This window comes from Podarcis cretensis (genome assembly GCF_951804945.1).
Source record: "Podarcis cretensis genome assembly, chromosome: 9".
NCBI classification, from domain to species: Eukaryota; Metazoa; Chordata; class Lepidosauria; order Squamata; family Lacertidae; genus Podarcis; species Podarcis cretensis.
In genome coordinates, this window is record NC_137178.1 from 21,499,589 (window position 1) to 21,519,107 (window position 19,519).

The following is a 19,519-nucleotide window of genomic DNA, read 5'->3' on the forward strand; positions in this document are numbered from 1 at the left end:
AGGAAACAAATGAAAGTCAGTCCACAACATTTAGATTTGGTGGGAAAACAGTAGTCCATGCATGCTTGCATGCCATGGTTGAGGAAGCCCAATCATATCAGAGCTGAGATGGGTATTTAGAACGGTATGATAATGTGGAATAAAATTATACTGATTTGAGTGTATTTTACATCGTGACATTTTAGGATGCTGTTAAGCTTATATATTGCAACACAGTCACTGTGGAATCTTTCCAGAAGTAGCTGCAGCCTATTTTAAAATAATGCATCAGTATAGTTTGACCTTCTGTTCCCTAAATGACCTCTAAAAATATGACAGCTTTAAAACAAAACATTTCATATCTTTAAATGGAAATAAAACTCTAGCAGGAAGTTACAGTAAATATTTACATACTGTGAGATTATTGCTGGACAAAGATTTTGCTTAAAAAAACGGAAAGCCTTAATGGTTCTTATATAATGTTTCCTTATATAATTGAAACAGCAAGAAATCAGTCAAAAGAGTGTTTCTGCTGCAATCAGATTACCAAGAGTACCACGCACTTAAATGAGGGTTGGAGGAGGAATCTGTTTTACATTCAGAATTTGTAGTTTCTACTCCAGGAGAGCTTGGCCTGCATTGGGTTGTCTCTTGAATTGAACACCTACTTATGTCTGAGACCGTGATTATGTGTGTGTGGAGAGGGGTTTGATTTCTTTTTTTAAAAAGTGCAAGTAAAACACTTCCTATTTCCCAGTATAAACGGGTCAAGTCTCATGTGGTAGTATATTTCTGCAACATAATGTTGTAAATATTAGTAAGCTGTGATGGGTGATAAAACATTTCCAGTGGGCTTGCCAATTAACCTTGAACACATAATATGTGTTATTGTGGGATTTTTTTTTGTCGGCTTCCCCTTATAGTATGCCCACAGTAACAAACAAATGGCCAATGCTATAAGAATGAATTCCATTTTCTCTCTTGTCTGCCACTGTTAAGCTATTTTTCAATGTCAAAACATACGCACTGCAGTGTCGGGAAGTAAGAACTTTCTGATTTCTTACAGAAAGGAAGTAAGAACTTTCTCATTTAGCTGTTGCCGTGGCAAAGTGCATAGAGTACATGGCAAGATTAGATCTTTCTCAGGAAAGCTAACAAGAACAGGCATGGTTCCTGTGTTTAAGAGAGGCTCAACTTCCATTGTTTGAGAAACGACAGGAAGGATAAGAGTTCACCAAGAATGGAATGCATCGCCTGTTTTGCAGCTGCCGCTGCACTGCCGGAGCACGATTTCTGTTCTCATCCTGAAGCAAAGTTCTTAACCCGAGGTAATATTTCTGGGTTAGCGGAGTCTGTAACCTGAAGCGTATGTAACCCGAGGTACCACTGTATCATAATTCAAAGACACAGCCTAGTGAAAATACTCAAGGAGAATGCAAAGCAGGACTGGTGAGCAGTGTGCCCTGTGTCAGCAGCAGTCAGCATGGTGGGGCAGCAGAGCTCCCATGACCTCCAGACAACTGTGTCACTGCTTACTGGGGTACGGTGGAGGGGAGAGCAGCATAGTGCAAGCTCACTGGTGGAGCCAATCTGACATTCCTACTGGTGTGTTTGTACCACACTGACTTCCCCACCACCTTGCCCCTTCACCTCTCCTCCCTGTCAGGTCAGGTGACCACTATTATCCTACCACACTGCCAGCTACTCATCTGGGAAGAGGGTATGTGACTGAGGAGGGTGGTTTTTATAGGTGGGTCCTCAGGGCCACATAAAGAGGTGGGGGCACATTTGGCCCCCGAACCTGAGTTTTCTCACTCCCATACTGCTACCTGTCTGAATGTATGTTCTCATTTTCCTAAATGAATTTTACTTTTGCTTAATATTTCATTTGTTTTTATCCTGGGTTATTCGGGAGCTCTGAAATTCACCAGTGCCTCCTCCCTCTTGAAAATACATTATTTTTAAATATAATACAGAACAGAGCTAAAAGCAGGGTGGTTGGAACAGCACCCCAAATTTAAAAAGGCACTCGTGGATCTATATCACTTTTAATCCTGGTGGTTTTAAAACCCCTTTCAGTGGTGGCAACCACCCTATGATTAGTGTTGGCATGACAGCTAGTTGGCCTTCATTAACTTGTAACTGTCAAAGGTCACACCAAACAGGCTCTATGAGAGGCAAATATGCAAAGATGACTTAAACTAGCCGGTGAGATTATGCTAACCCATTTTCACAATTGCGGAGCTTGAAGTACTGATACATTTCCATTCATTAGCTGACTTTTATGTCTGAAATCAGTGGATCATATTCAAATAAAAGCTTTAAACTCCCAAACAGTGGCTGTTTTGCTTGCCTCTTAAAAGAGTATTTGAAAAATATCTGGCTATGGATAATATTATGTTTCAGGGCTGAATATATCAGGAGCTACAGAGTAAAAAATATCCACAGGCCAGTGACGTAAACTAAAAATCAGCCATACAGCTGGCTTATAGTTAGTGAAGATCAAGTTTCAGCTCTGAGCTTGTTAACAAGTTACACAGCTAAATATATACCCAAGCCACTAAAGGAGACATCAGAAATGGGTGGTTGTAAAGGTCTGTTTATTCAGCTATATATGTCCTTTTTTTGCTATTAAAGCCAGTTAGTAAAGTCAGTAACAAAAAGGAAATAGTTTCCATAGTGTAAGTAGCTATACCCTCCAGATTAGGGATGGGGAAGAAATCTGAATTGGTTTGCATTTCAGTGAGAAGCTGCTTCCTTCATACTTTTCGAAGGAAAAGACAATTATCCTTTAAAATTCTCACGTCTCTGAATTTTGCGATGTAGTTCTCCAACCAAGCAATGTGCACTAAAATGCATATATTAGGAGAATATACTTGAAGAAATGCATGTACCAGTCAAAAACTATATACAAAAATGAGTATATTAGGAGGAACACACACTAAAATGCTGATGAATTTTCACGAGTACTTTTTATAAAACGGCGAATTGCTGCAGAGATGTGTGGAATTCAATTTAAGAGTGAGTTTCTCTTTTGAGTTTTTCCCTTTTTCCAAACTGACGACTTCAGCCACATCTTTTCCAGATGTTGTTGGACTACAACTCCCATCATCCTTGAGCCCTGGCTATGCTAGGAACAGGCACCCAACAACATCTGGAAGGCACTGCATGCATGCCCCCCCCCGCTCTTCACTAGCAAGTGCTGTTACTGCTGTTGCTCTAAAAGAAAAAGCACATTACACAATTAGCAGATCATGTCTGTGATGCAAAGAAGGAATTTACACGCAGGCAAGTTTCCTCTGAAGTTTCTTTTGAGCCTCTACTCGATTTACAAACTGGCCTTTCTCCTCAAGAGTGGGAGCCACTGCACAGAAAGTTGCAGTCAGTGCCAATGGAGAGGCCTCACTCTTTTGGCTTGCAAGCGATGGACTCTCTACAGCTAAACTATTGCTGCTTGTTTGCTTTCTGTTGAGCTCCTGGGGAACATTTTAAAAGACTTCTCTGGGGCACCCATATATCCTAAAAAGTCTGAGGAAATGAGCATGTGATTGGGTGCTGCCTACAGAGTTCCTAGTCTAATCGACCAGCCAGGATGGTGTTCATATAGGCTTTGCTGGAAAAAACAAGGGTAGTACCAGCTGTTCAGGAAAGGAACAGTGTTGTTCTTCTTGCTCTCCAAGTCAGCTGATAGTGCTATCACCACTCATGCATACCTAGCCTGCCCCAGATGTAATGAGTCCCACTGAGATGAGAAAGAAGCATTGTCAATTGTGCCAAGGAAATGTCTTGTCAAAGGATCACATTGTAAGAACGACCCACCCGCAGGGACAAAAGGTCCAAGTATGATTAACATAAGAATCTAGGATCAGATCCTTGTTGGATCAGACCGAGGGTCCATCTAGTTCAGCAGTTCTCAACCTGTGGGTCCCCAGATGTTATTGGACTACAACTCCCATCATCCCTGAGCTCTGGCCTTGCTAGCTAGGGATGATGCGAGTTGTAGTTCAACAACATCTGGGGACCCACAGGTTGAGAAAGGCTGATCTAGTCCAATGTCCTGTTTCATACAATAGCTAACCAGATGCTTCTGGGAGATGCACAAGCAGCTCATGAAGGCAATGGGCCTCTCTTGTTGGGGCTTCTCATTAATTATGGTAGTGATCTGTTATAGGCTGTATTCAGGGGTGGGTTATATTTGGAGCGATATGGTGGTATTCTTAGGGATATACTTCCCCTAAATCTGGAGGTTTCATTTAGTTATTATCCTCCGTAGCTCTAGTCAGAGAATTTGTTAGTCCAGCACTGAGTGAAAGGTCTAAAGGGTATTGGCTGCTGTGAATGGGAACCCTGATCTTGCAGAAAGGGTCAAGGCCACAAGCAAACTGTATATTTAAATCATACATAAAGCACATTGTTTCTCAATCCTGGGAACTCTAGTTTGTTAAGGGGTCTTGGAATTGTAGCTCTGTGAGTCAATCACGATTGTTAAAGTGGTGTGATAGTGTTTTAAATGTGTAGTGTGTTCACAATGGCTCATTGCAACAGGGGATGGTGAACTGGTTGGAAGGTTCCTAGTTGGACACCAGAGGGCTCCAGCAACATCTTAAAAGCACATGCACCCTGCATTTGCAGGCTACAATAACGGATATAAGGGTTACATGTTTCCCCTACATTTGCTTCTCAACTCTTACTGGTTGTAAACCCTCAACCATTTCAATAAAAGCTCAGTTGAATTTGGGGAGGGATGCAAATGATCTGCAGGATGGCAAGCTGTATTCAGCTGTGGCCCCTCTTGCTGGATGCTTCTGAAGGTTTAAAACAACAAAACACAGCGAATACTGAAAGAGAAAAGGGAAAACATTAATATAACTATGAGAAAGCACCCTAGCAAAATTCAGTAGACATCAGGAAATATTATAGCAACAGCCTTGACTCTGCTTGAATACTTTATAGCTAGGGCTGGCCCAAGACATTTTTTGGCCTGAGTCAGAGGACAAGATGGTAGTGCCTCCCTCCCATTCCATGTTCAGAAGCTGACCAGACTGGCTACTGAATCCTATTCTGACACAGATGACGTGACTGCATCCATCATTGTGCCTAAGGACAACAGGCTAGTCCAGGGGATGTAGGTCCATTCACATTGCACCAAAAATTTCTGTCCTCCAGCATCTTCCCAGTGCTGTGCATCTCCTGGCATCTGCCACCTGAAGCAGCCATCTCACTCTGACTAATGTCAGGACTGGCTCTGTTTATAGCTCTTAACAGTCTGTATACTGTCATCTGAGGCATTTTAGATTGCTTTGATGAAAGTCAAATTCTGACGTTTCCAAAGCATGTAAAAAGGAACATGAACATTTTCACCTTTCACTCTCCCCCTGCCATGTGAGATGTGGCAATTTCTTTTGACTTGAAGACTGACCTGGAGATGAATGTTTTGGATTTGGATCAGGGAGGCCCCATTTGAAGAGGAGTGACATGGCTGGGAGGTTGGCATGATGCAAATGAACCAGCAGGAACCATGGATTGGCTCTGCTGGGGTGTTTTCACCACACTGACCTCCCAGCCTCCTCAAACTTCCACCTCACCCCTCAGCTTTTGGGTGGTCAGCCAAGTGCTGCCACTCCACCATTCTTTCAGTAGATTGAAAGGAAGGAAGGAAGGAAGGAAGGAAGGAAGGAAGGAAGGATAAAAAAATAAAACATAGAACCCATACCTTTTTCCTGCATGTAAAAGCTCAAAGCCTTCAGCAATTTTCTCAAAGGGCAATGTGTGACTTATTAATGCATCCGTATTAAATTTCTTTTTCATGTAATCAGAAACCAGTTGAGGGAGAGCATCTTTTAACTTCCAACCTGGGGTGGGGGAAATAAAAGGACATTGGATCAGCATGCAAGCTGGATGCTTATTATTTTTAAAGAACAGGAAATGTCAGGATGTGTGAGCTATAAATTACCATAAATTTTTTTAGAAGATGAGGATAACTCCTGTTTATAAATTAAGAAAATAAGCTTAATAGAATCAAAGGCCAATGGGATGGAGGTATTTAAGCTGAGGCTGGAAGGCCATCTATCAGGGTTGCTGTGGCTGCAGAGAAGCAGATTTCAGCTAAACATTAGGAGAAACTACCTAGTGTAGGGAAGCAGATTGGCTCAGTGGATGATGGGCTTCCCTAGGCTGGAGGTATTTAAACAGAAGCTGAAAGGCCATCTATCTGGGATGATGTGGCTGTATCCCACTGCAGATCCTGCACTGAGGAGGGGGTTGGACTCGGTGACCTTCAATGTCCATTCCAGTTCTATGGATCAATGCAGTAGCTGCCATACATCAACAACTTTAACCAATCCACACCTCCAAGCAAGCATCCTATTAATTTCTTTCCTGTGAGGAGCAGAGTAGGGTCGATGGAGAGCTGTGATCCTGCAGGAGGTGCCCCAACAAGCACACAGGTGCCATGGCCCAAATGGCAGGATTTAAGGGCAGTGACCTGTTTGGGACACACAGAAAAATGAGGTCAGAAATGGAAATGGTTTTGCAATATAAAGGCATATGAACATAATAGTCTGGTGGATCAGGCTAGTGTCCCAACTAGTCCAGCATCACAGTGGCTAACTAGGTGCCTGTAGGAAGCCCCAAAACAAGACCAGAGTACAGCAATGCTCTTTCCTCCTGCATTTTCCAGCTAGTAGAATTCAGAAGCATATTGCCTCCAACCGAGAATCCTCCCTCTGTCTTCAGAATTTCCCACCTAAATCTTTTACGTAGTCCCAGCCAGGTGCATTGCTTATATAAGGAGAGATCACAGACGTGAGCCTTGGGCTGAACAGGAGAGCCAAAAAATGGGGATGTGAGCATCAAAACAGAAAACATACCGCAATGTCTGTGTGTCCAATCACTTCAAATGCATAGTCCACACCAAGACCTGTCATCTCTACCAGAACTTCATTCATGGGCTTCTTGAAATCTTGAGGAGCGATGCATTCTGTGGCTCCTAACTCTTTGGCCTTAGTAAATTTATCTTTGTTGATGTCAATCCCAATAATCCTGGATGCTCCAGCAACTTTGCAGCCCATGACAACAGACAGTCCGACACCTCCCAAGCCAAATATGGCACAGGTAGAGCCCGGTTCAACCTGCAAATTGATATAAACTTCATTAGGGACTTCCCAGAACACAAGTGATGTAGCAGGATTGAGGATCTGGGAGGAAGGAAGACTGGCAGACTGGAAGAGAAGAGGCATAGAGAGACAGAACTGAGAGACACTGTGGTGTAGTGGTTACGGTGTTGGACTAGGACCTGGAAGATCACGGTTCAGATATCCATTCTGCCATGAAGCTCACTGGGTCACCTTGGGTCAGTCACTGGGAATATTGCGGGACCTAAACTAGTTGGGGTATATGCCACCTTGAGCTCCTGGAAGGAAAGATGAGATACAAAATATGTCATGGACTGGTTGGATGCAGAGGAATGTTGGGAGGAACTAGCTGGAGAATCACAAAGAGAGGAAGGCTCAGAGCCTGCGGAGTGGTGTGGTGGGATAATGATGAGTGGTCACAGGGTGAAGGAGGGGGTGTCGGAAGTTGAAGAAGTAACAGGGTTTAGTGAGCTGGGAAAGTTTGTGGCACAGAGAAGTCCAGAATCAGAGGGAGAAGCTGAAGCTGGGAGTTGAGTGGTGTCAGCATCGCCCATGAGCCAGTGCCACCGACTAGACTCATCCACTTCAGCCCCGACTGGGCCAGGCGAGCTGGGGTAGCACTTCCAGAGACCACCTTCTGCACAGGAACAGGTCAAAGAGCTGTGGACTCACAGCTTAGAGTTGTGAGCACCGGATTCACTCCAACAAGAAGACAGTTGTCGCACAGCAGAGTATAGCAGAGTACAGCAGAGCATAAACGACTCGGAGAACAGCTCTGTATCTTCTTTATTTTATCTACAACTATAATACACAACTATATACAGAGCTAAATGAGGTCTAAACGAAAAAGCTGAACTGCACTGAGTGTCTGCAGCTGCTCTTAGCAGCAACCTTATCTATACATCCGATCTCTCTCTAACACTCAGTCTCTCTCTCTCTCCGACACATTGATGTGAGGCTGGAGCGGAATAAGTAGAGAGCAGAAACCGCCCCTCCTCTCTGGAGAATCAGCAGAGAACATCAGCAGATTCTTGGATATGGGAGGGGTGAAATCTCCTCAAGTGGAGATACACCAAGAGGCAGAGATGAATCAGGGTGGTGAAGAGTCATGGGTGTCTCCCCCTCCTGCTGTGACAAGCTCCCTCCCCACTTATCTCTCAGAACCAGAAGAGGCATGAAAAGGGAGGAGAAGAGGTTAGGTTCACACAGGTACAGTCTCTGATTGCTTGAGGGAAACCCTGGAAAGGGGACTTCTGGGGAGTAAAGCTGGTGAACTAACAATGCCTGGAAAGTAAAATCAAAACACAATGACCTACCCAAACAACAGCCTTTTGCTGCTTCCTTTTAGAGGTACTGTTGGGAGGCTTGACCCAGTGAGAGCAGGGAAGTTCAAGTAGCATCAGTTGTTTTTTTCGGAAAAGTGATATCTGAAGGTGCCTCTCTTCTCTAGCAGGGAGTAAGCATACTCTTGTTTCACTTATTTGAGAAACAGAAATGTGAATTGATTCTTACCTTGGCACAATTGACTGCGGCTCCATAGCCAGTAGAAAACCCACAACCAAAGAGGCAGACTTTATCCAGTGGAGCATCATTGTCGATTCTTACAATGGAAACCTCAGGCATAACTGTGTATTCGGAGAATGTGCTCGTCCATAGGAAGTGGTGGATCTGTTTCCCTCTGCAGGTGAACCTGCTGGTCTTATCTGGCATCAAATTTTGAAGAGGTTCACAGAGGCTGTTTGTGAAGATTCAGACTGGTCTGTATCATAAATTGGACTAAATACTAATTTTCCATATTACTAAGAAAAACAAATCTTTAATAGAAGATGCCAGATGAACTTACTGGGACTTGAGGCAGCAGTTAGCTTTAGGACTTAAACAGCAGCCACACTCTCCACACTGGGGAATACAAAGAGGAATGACTTTGTCACCTTGTGGGAAAACAACAAGGACAAGAACAAAGTTTAAGTTCATAGGCTTATTGTTCTATTCAAAGGCCATGACAAACTTGTAGCAATAGTATTAATGAAATACAGAACATACATGCATAATGTAAGCCAACATCCCTGATGTAAGGGAGAGAAGTTACCAGAGACACAAACAAACTCAAATCCAGTTTGATTTCAGATTAAGCCTCCAAATTGCCACAACAATTTATAGTGATTTTTATCTAACCCCCTTTTCCTGATTAATTTGTAGCCAGTACACAGAGGGCCCCTTTGCACAAGGAAGCTTTTATTGTCAACCAATAAAGCCAAAGCATTTCTGCCAGGGTATACTTGCTTGCTTGTGTGAGAAACACAGTGATATTAACCAGGAATGTTGGAAAAGGAGAAATGTATTTCAGGGTTGGCATCAATGCCCAAAGGAAATCTGATGGTGGGCAAGGATCCTTAGCGCATGTAATCTCTTATCCCCTCCACCAGCATTTTTTTTTTAAAAAATTGAAGCTTTTTCATAATACAATACAATAAATGAAAACAAGAACAAAAGAAAGAAAAGAAAATGCAAAGTCATCTCTCAAAGGTAGCTCTTAACCCTTATCTCACACAAAAAGGAGCAGACCCTCGCATCTCTCACCTGGGAGCTTCCCTTTATCCCACCCCCGCCTCCCACCCTGGGAGCTCTTTCCTTGCCTGCCTCTCACATAGGGTCCTTCACCAACCCACAGTAGAGGACACCAAAAGGAAAACAGAAAAGGGGGGGGGGGAAGCTTGATTTCAGATTGAACCTCCAAATCACCACAATATTTTATAGTGATTTTATCTAGCTCTTTTTTCCTAATTATTTTTTAGCCAGTGCTTAGATTGCTACTTTGTCTGTTATGAAGCTATTGGAAGAGGTATTTCAACAGAGAAACATACTATCGGGTTTGGTGGCAATGCCCAAAGGTCATTGATTTGGGACAAGGATCCTTGGGGTATGGGGTTTCTTATGATTCTGATGGGTACTTGAAGAAAGAGATTATTTCTAGTACATAATGTGATCCTACAACTCTCACCATCCCTGGCTATTGGGCCTTGATTGCTGGGGTTGATGTGTAGTCAAGCTATTTACACCATGCTTGCAAATCCTAATGGTGTCCAATACACAGGCACTTCTGAGTTTCTGATCTGCCCCATCCTTACCTGGCTTTACAGAAGTGACTCCTGGTCCAATACTTTCAACAATTCCAGCTCCTTCGTGACCCACAATAACTGGGTAGTCTATGTTTGGGAAAATGCCTTCCAGTACATGATCATCTGTCCTACAGATCCCAGTGGCCACTATCTGCAGGGGGAACGCAAAATACGATTCCAGTACTTTCACTGCTTCCACCTAGCAAACATATTCATCAGGAACTGGCACTGAATTTTTTTGTCTCTGTCATAAACATGGGTCTCCAGGTGAACAGGAGATCATGCAGATACCCTGTTAATACAACTGCATCCCCTGATGGAGAAATAGTTTGGAAACAGAGCCCTCAAAGAATCAGGTATTCACAGAGAGGACCAGCTCACATGGGAAGTTTCAGCAAGAATGTTACCCACTTGATCTCGTTCAGATTTTACTAACTGTGATGCAAAGGACTAGCCAGAAATACATATTTGGAGGATATGATCTAAAGGCACATGAGGCTACCGCTTTGAAGAAGCTAAGCAGGTCCCGGTATGGTCAAAGCATACCAGGTAAATCATCAGATGGAATTACAATATGGTAAAATTGTGCCTGGGTTGACTTATTTCAGGCTGCAGCTGTGGCATGATTCAGGGGCTGGAGTCATATCACTGGATAATCTTTGTATGAAAGATAACAGGGAGAATCTTTCACTGTTAATCTTGTTTGAACTTGCTCAGAGCTTTTGGATATGCATTGCTTCTTATTGCTGTGTAAGTTTCAAGTGCAATCACACCAAAACTATTGCTGAAATTCTGCACAAATCTGATTGAGAATTTTGCAGGATCTTTCTTCTTTTGCATGGAGTCCATTCAGTTCTGCCAAGAGCTGCCTTGTCAATAGACACTGGTGAGGAAAGAATAACTTCTGAGTTTTAAGTATAAGTCTTCCAGAACCATTCCTCCACCACTCAAGACTCCCCTATCCAAGTTTTCAGAGTTTAGGCACAAGATCCTCAGCCACTACAATCATAATTCACAATGAATGAAAGCACCTTCCCTTTTGGAATAATATATTTTACCTTCACTCGAATTTCATGACTTCTTGGTGGTGCAACCTCCACCTCCTCCACAGAAGGCATTTGGCCAACTTCCCAGATGATTGCGGCTTTGCATTTAATCACCTGTGGAAATGGAGTTAATGAAAACAAGATCAAAGATGAATTTCAAAGGCAGGACAATATGGGAGGAGGCTTTCCCTCAGATATTAGGTCCCAAGCCACTGAGGACTTAAAATCTAAGCCCCAGCAGAGATCAGTTGTCCTCATCCTGTGCTATTATTGCCAAAACAGCAGGTTTTGCTGCCATTTTACACTTCTTTTAAGCATCTGTGTGACAGTTTTTTGTTCCTTTTAAAAGTAATGGTACATTCACTTTTTTCCTGAGTGCAAATGTGAGATTGGGGGAGAGACACAGTCTGGCCAACTCCCCCCCCCCCGCCACCTACATTCTGTGTGCTGTTTTAAAAATTGATAACAAAACAAACACATCAGAAAACAAGGAGAGTGATTTCCTCGGTCTCCACCTCTGACCCCTATGCACCCAACCCCTGCAGTATAACAATTGCATTCCATCCTACCACCTCCAATCTCTGGCTCTGTTTGGATCAGCTAATCCAAACTAAACATCTGTATTCCACTACTGCTGCAAACTACAGAAAAAGGGGAAATAAGAAATGGAATTGTAGTGATATGTAGAGCATAAGGCCAGCTAAACAAAAAGGAGAAAGTAAGGAACAATAATGTCACAGGAAACTCAAGACGTTATGCATTTGCATTTGATCACCTGTGGAAATGGAGCCAATCAAAACAGGTCAGAGATGAATTTCACAGTGTACCTTATAATGATTCAGTGAAGATTGCAACCTTAGAGTTGCTGTAGTCAGCATGGAGATTGCCACTTTCACCCTACAGCAGGTGTGCGCAACCTTGGCCCCAAGGCCTTATTTCAAAATTGCTCTGCATATTATCAGTTCGGACTGCTGGCAAGAATAATCTCTCCCTCTTCCAACAAGACATTATGTATTTGCTCAGTTTGCAACCTGGCTCACCCTAACAGCTTGGGGTACGTACAGCGGTTGCCTGGACTATGCTAAACCATTGGTCCATCTATTCCAGCGAGAGAGCAGGGCCACTGGCATAATCCAGCAGGCTTGTCTTATGTTCTTAGTTACCACTCTTCAACCCATCCACTTGAATATAGCTATTTGGTCTTCATACAATCCAGTCTCTGCCCTCCACCTCAAAATAGCCACTCAAAATAAATAGATACAGTATAGAAGATGCTCAGATAATAATAATAATAATAATAATAATAATAATAATTATTATTATTATTCATTACCTGCACTACACTAGCAGGTCCCAGGTGCGTTACAACCATCGAAAATTAAAAAGCAGAGATCCCTGCCAAATACCCTCTGCAATTTCTACACAAAACTTTAGTTGCCTCAATCTTACATGTGTTTGCTCATAAGTAAGTCCCATTGTGTTCAATGGGACTAACTTCCTAGTAAGTATGTTTGGGACTGCAGCCTTGCTGTGAACTAGGTTGTACACCCAGAAATGTGCACAAGAGAACTGCTTGTCTTTGTCACTGTTTCCGTTTTGGTGCAGTTTGCCATATACTACATTATTTGAGTCACTGTTGGCTATTTACCATACTTTATGTATCTGTTGTGGGCTTCAAAAACAACAACATGGTGCCATTGCCACTGTGGTGTAGTGGTTAAGAGCGGTGGACTCGTAATCTGGGGAACCGGGTTCGCGTCTCCGCTCCTCCACATGCAGCTGCTGGGTGACCTTGGGCTAGTCACACTTCTTTGAAGTCTCTCAGCCCCACTCACCTCACAGAGTGTTTGTTGTGGGGGAGGAAGGGAAAGGAGAATGTTAGCCGCTTTGAGACTCCTTCGGGTAGTGATAAAGCGGGATATCAAATCCAAACTCTTCTTCTACTCTTCTTCTTCTTAAGCGAACAAGGCAGAAGTTCATGGTGAGCTTAGGTACCTCTTTTGTAGAAAAATGGCACTGGAGTGAATACTGATCGTTTTCATTGGATTGGAATGGATCATATTCACTGGATTGATTTCCAGCCTGGATATGGCACAAACTTGCAAACAGTTGCAAATTCTGCTTCTGTTTCGGAGAGAATTCTCCGACTTCCCTACTGGATTCTGATTTCATGCTTCACTCTGTTGTTGCTGATGAAATCTCAACAAGTGCTTCGTTCTCGAAGTTTTCCACAATGGGATATAGGTACGAATTAGTTTGATACAACAACCATGAAGCATGGGCATAGCCAGGATTTATGTTGGGGATGGCAGGCTCTGTTAGAATTCCTGCTCCGTGATTGCAGTCATGGAATTGTTATTTTTCACATGACGTGGTATGTTTTGACTCCACAGAGTGGGAAGTGATAGAGACAGGATGTTTGTGTTATTGTGTTCCGTGAAGTGGGACTATTGTCCTTTGTTCTTTCTCTCTTTGCTGTCTGATGCTAGAGAGAGAGGGAGCCATGTTGCAGTGTTCCGTGTGTATTTATATATAAATAAAGTAGATTAGCCAAAATGCTGAGGTCTGTCATGCAAACTGCAAAGACTGAGGATCCCTAAGTGTGCTGATGTCTGTTGGCATCGGTTGCTGTGATTTTCGGGCTGAAGAAAGCTTTTGAAGCTCCCGAACATTCAACCAGGAGGGAGAGAACATGCCAGTCGGGCATGTGTCTCTGCCTGCCAGGGTCCTACTCGAGTGTAGAACAAGCTCCTGACAGGCTTCATGTTACAGGGGGCAGAACCTCAGTTAGTTAAGTATTTTTATTGATTTACTTGAGGGGGGGGCAGCTGCCCCCTGACCCTCCTTTGGCTACGCCCATGCCCGGAAGCCCTTTGCTGTGTGTCTGTTCCCCTCACCAGTTTTGAGCCTTCTGTTTCGTGCCCTTAGGCTTCGTTCATATTAAAGAAACACTAAAAATGGGAATTTGGGTATTATAGGAGACTACACTGTCAAGAATCCCGCATACATAAAACCAGGGTGGATTTAATTTAAATCAAATTGATTTAAATCACTAGTCAATAAGACTTGATTTAAATCATTCTTTTTTTAACATAAAGACTCATACTTGCTGGTATAATCTTAGTATTTACAACCAGATGAAGGTTTCATTTTTGGAATAATAAATTTTCAGAGTAGTTTTTACTGATTACTGAAATTACTGATTTGGTTATACTATTAGAAATACATAGACAGATAATTATAAAATTATTGTGAGGTTTAATAAGTTAACTGCTTATATTTGGACAATTTTTCTGCTGTACCTTATTGGAAGGAGAAAAATAATTATTTCCTTAATAACAATTTAAACAATTTATTTAACTAAAACAACAACATTATAGCATATGTATCCATGTTTGTTAACTGATGTGGTTAAACGATTTTTTTTTAAAAAAACCGTCAGACTGAGTTTTAACACACATGAAAAACTTTAAACAAATCCTTATTTCCTGATGAAGAGCCTTTGTACTATAATGTAACTTAAATAGAAAACTATCTTTATAAACTATCTTTATTTTAAAAATCCGATTTAAATTTAAAAATCTATTTTTTAAAAAATCATTGCTTTTTATCCACCCTGCATAAAACTGTGTGTAGTTCATGATAAGCTGTGGATTCTTGCATGACTGTTGCACCACAAGCTATTATAAAAGTCTCTCCTCGAAATACAGCTCTTCTGAGCTGTTTACCACTAACAGCAGCCTTTTCTGAATCTCTCCCTGCACTATTCAGTTACATAGTTATTGTGGTATGCAGTTAATATACCAGAACAGTAAAGGTCCACACCCAGTTCTTTCATTTATAAGGCATTTTATAAGGCATTTTAATAGTACATAAGTTGCATCATTTAATCCCCATTTAATGAAGAATAGTTTCTGCCGTGTATGGGGAAACGTGGGGATTATTCCCAATGTTGAACCTGCAACACCTCAGGTGAGATTTGTAGCCCTGTTTCCAGGTAGTATCCCTTCACAGGTTGCAGGTAGAGGCTTGCTTGACCCCTCCTCTGTACAAAACATTCCTGGCACCTTCAAAACAGGTGTGTAGGCGAGAAGCATGGGTTGGAGAAACTGTTCCCTGCAACATCCAGGGATGGGGAAGGAATTTGATCCCGTTTCCTAATTAGGACTCATTTAACCAAAACACAGCTGTTTGAATTTTGTGCTTTTTTTTTCATTTTGCAGTGCTGTTTTCCAATTGAAAAAAGGTGTACAAAAATGCAACTATTAGGAGGGAATGTTCATAAAAAGTCATTCATAGATGTGTGTGTTTGTGTGTGTGTGTAAAAAATAGTTCACTATGTTTGGGCAAATTGTTTGCAAAAAGATTAGTCAAATCTGCATACATAGATGTGTTTATTAGGAAAAAATTGCACTGAAACACTGACAAATTGTCATGAGGATTTTTTTTAAATCACAAATTGCTACATAAATGTGGAGAACTGAATTTCTAGCTATAGATATAGATATAGATATAGATGATATACAGTGTACACACACACAGAGAGAGAGAGAGAGAGAGAGAGAGAGAGAGAGAGAGAGAGAGAGAGGGATCAGTAAAGGTAAATGTGTTTCTGGTATAATGTCTTAAAGTTTGCAAGGGTGAGAGACATCGGCTCCAAATACAAAACCAGTTGTCATATCTCACTCCTGCAAATTGTTTCCCCCTTACATTGCACTAGAAGGGCCATGAGGGGGATGCAACACCTGTACTTCATGTTGACATACTTGTTGTAACATGCAAAGCTGTCCAAAGGTTCATGTCTTATTTCTCCCTTTAATATGAAGAACATTGTGTTTCTCTAAGACACATGAACGTGCATAAAACACTTCATCCGTTTAGAATCAGGAATGTCACAAAGCTCATAATGGAGATATTTAAGGAGCTCCCTTATACAGTGGTATCTCAGATTACAGATGCTTCAGTTTACAGACTCTGCTAACCCAGAAATAGTACCTCGGGTTAAGAACTTTGCTTCAGGATGAGAACAGAAATCGTGCTCCGGCGGCGCAGCAGAAGCAGCGGGAGGCCCCATTAGCTAAAGTGGTACCTCAGGTTAAGAACAGTTTCAGGTTAAGAACGGACCTCCAGAACGAATTAAGTTCTTAACCCGAGGTACCACTGTACTGAGTTGTATGGCAATCTCTCTTGTTATGATACTGCTGGCAGGTATCAAATCTGGCTGACTCTGCTCCTTCCTACTCTCCTACTTGAAATTCTTTTAACAAGGCACCTGAGTCAGACTATGACCTATGGCATAGTACAACTCTAAGCTTTTGCATCACACTTTACAGAGTTTAATTTCCACCGCAGATGAGAGATAAAAATACTGACTTGTAAATCAAACTAGAGAGTTTTGCTTTCTGAGGCAAAAGGCCAAGAATATTTGCATAATTGAAAAACGGAGTCTTCTTATGCACTGATGCAATTAGATACAAGACAATGTCAAACAACATATGCTGCTGGGAACACTGTAATTATATACATGCATCATTATACAAACGACAGGTTTATTATCAAAATAAGTTGGTAAGGTATGTAAAAATATTTTATCTCTATATATGGAATAGATTATTTAGAAATAGTAACTTGGGTAAAGCAGCCTGCCAGTTGTGGTTGAGGCAACCTTTAAATCCAGAACTTCTTCCTTTATTATTTAACGCTTACACAATACAATGCCAGCTTTTTAGCATTGTCGGGAAAATATAACATCCTGCTCTTTGTCTCCTCTGCGTATATCAAGCAGGCTCATGTTTGGAATCTACAAGTAGGAGATAAGTTTTTCCAGCTTGGCTTTGCAGCTGCGAAGTGAATGCGCAAAAATAAAAATCAGAGGAGGTGTCTCTGCTTTGGCAATGGGGATGTAGCAACACTTAGCTCTTTCCTCTTCAAAGCAATGTAGCATCTGTGCAAATGCAAACATTAGCATGTTGTGTTTAGATAGATTTAGATAGACTGAGCCATAAAAACAGTCTTCCTTACCTTTCCTGCAGTTGCCATGTGTCTGGATCGTGACTTTCAGTCTTCCCACAAGTTTACTCCTTTACAAAGGACTTCTCTTCTTGCTTATCACTCCTTGCCTAATGCAAGAACATATACACAGAGTACTATTTCCAACACACACACACACACACACACACAATGTGTCATAGATATATGATAGGCCATCTGGGAAAGGGGAGGGGCCATTTCCAGCTAGCATTCAAAGTTCTTTCCTTCTTGGCAGATATTTAGCTTAAATCAAATCCCCCTAGAGCTGCCATCTAAAGTTAACTATTAAGAGCTAGCACAATATTGGATCCAAAAAGAAAAAGGTCAGCTCAGTTACAGATTGTTTGACTAAGAACTTGTACATACTAGTAAAAATCATTCTGGTCCGTGTTCGCTTTCTCAAATTATTTATATAAAATAGAGCATAATCACACACAGTGTGTTTACTCAGATGCTAAAAACCCTTAGGGTCAAAACTGGGTGAGAGAAATTCCATTACAAGTTTTTGAAGAATATCTGTTAGTTTTGTTCTCATGCCAACTCTCTCATGCCATCACGAATCTCTCTCTCTCTCTCTCTCTCTCTCTCTCTCTCTCTCTCTCCTTCTCCCTCCCTCCCCCCTATCTATTTCCCATGGCTGTGTGTATACAGAGTGAATCACATTTAAGTGGAGGGGATGCCTGTAGTGAATGCAGTTCTTGCACCTCATTTGCAATGCTTCCTCCCACTTGCGTAGTTTTCCCCTTTTCTGTCTGGTCTCCAGCTAAAATTTCTAGTGTAGATATAGCCCCTGCCCCTGCCTGGGCATCTGGACAGAATCAACTCCTTCCAAATCCCTTTAACAGGATACCCTGAGCTCTGGAGAGGCAAGCAGAGGTCTAAGCTGCCAAAGTTGTGACAATTGCTATGAGCTAGGCAAAACCATAAGAGAAGGCCAGTTAGACCAATGGACGAATTCCCGCCCAGCCTTGAATATGGCAACCAGCAAAGTCCATTGCAAGGTCAAGCACAGCACGCAAAGCATAACAGATAGGGAGGTGGGTAGATCTGAACAGAAACTGTGTGGGGTCGTGGAGGCTGGTGGTAATTTATACCCGGAGGGTGGACCAGAGAAAACCTGCTGGCTCAGTCTGTTGTAAACAAAATCTGCCCTTTTCCCCTTATGGGGTATCCAAGAGCCTGTATAGAGTCCTTACGTGGGTTCCCTATTTGTAGGAGAAAATAACAGAGGCCAACCAGAGAATACTGAGAAGCAAAGCAGCTAGTAAGCCTGATCTTTATTGATCTGTTGCTACAGGGTGCTCCCCTCACATGTAGGAAAGGAGGAGGATCCAGAACAAAGGTGTGCCTGCCCTTATATAGACATTTTAAATTTTCTGCCCTGGAGCTCAAGACCACCCCTCCATATATCATACATACATCACAGAAGGGGTGTAACCCACGACCATCCCCCACAAACATCATACCTACATCACAGAAAAGGTGGTCCACAACAGAAATTTGAATGTTGTTGTTTTTCCTGTCTGCCAGGTTATCTCATTGCCTTTCCTGGTAGTCTGTCGCCCTTTGAAATGGTGATTACTCAATTCCTGAGACAATGGGAAGGCTCCCTGATCCCCTCCCTCCTTGCAGAGAAAACATTTGGTCAGCTTGGGAGTCAAAATGGTTTCAGGTCGGTCTTCCTGTGTGATCTATGTACATGCTTGGTTGGTACATTTATGAACATTTATTATATATATATAAGACCTTAAATTTTATTATTACAAGTTGGGCCCACCCCTCGGGAGGAGCCAGCCTTGCACCCTGCCCGTGATTGGCCAATTTGTGGGCAGGCTACAAATCTGACTTCCTGGCTGGCGCGAGAACCCTTTTTGAGGTCACAGCGGCCAGGAAAATCTCCAGAGCAGATGTTCCCTGTTGGGTCATGGCAGGGGTGGGGAATAAGCATCACCCCGCAATGCCGCCTGACCAAAGAGGGTGAGTGAATTTGTGCCAAGGAGATGTCTTGCTGAAGAGTCACATTGTAAGAACAACAGGGGGTCAAGGTCACATGCACACTGTATATCAAAAGCATATGTAAAGCATATTGTTTCTTTCAAGAAATCTAGGGAGCTGTAGTTTGTTAAGGCGTCTTGGAATTCTAGTGTTGTGAGTGGAAAGTCATGAATGTTAGTGGTGTGATCATGTTTTAAAAGTATGGTGTGTTTGGATT

The 19,519-nt window shown here is 42.3% G+C and overlaps 1 protein-coding gene across 1 annotated transcript; it reads right to left on the reverse strand.

The window, feature by feature from the left end:
* Positions 1-2,562: 2,562 nt before the first annotated feature.
* On the reverse strand, positions 2,563-17,455 carry LOC307224289 (alcohol dehydrogenase 1-like). The gene is made up of 9 exons (XM_079991037.1): positions 17,299-17,455; positions 11,290-11,391; positions 10,241-10,382; positions 8,956-9,043; positions 8,625-8,847; positions 6,849-7,109; positions 6,328-6,463; positions 5,693-5,831; positions 2,563-4,817 (listed from the first exon to the last, which is right to left on the reverse strand). The coding sequence occupies exons 1-9, from the start codon at positions 17,314-17,316 to the stop codon at positions 4,793-4,795; spliced, it is 1,134 nt and encodes a 377-aa protein (XP_079847163.1). The 5' UTR covers positions 17,317-17,455; the 3' UTR covers positions 2,563-4,792.
* Between the last annotated feature and the right edge of the window lie 2,064 nt (positions 17,456-19,519).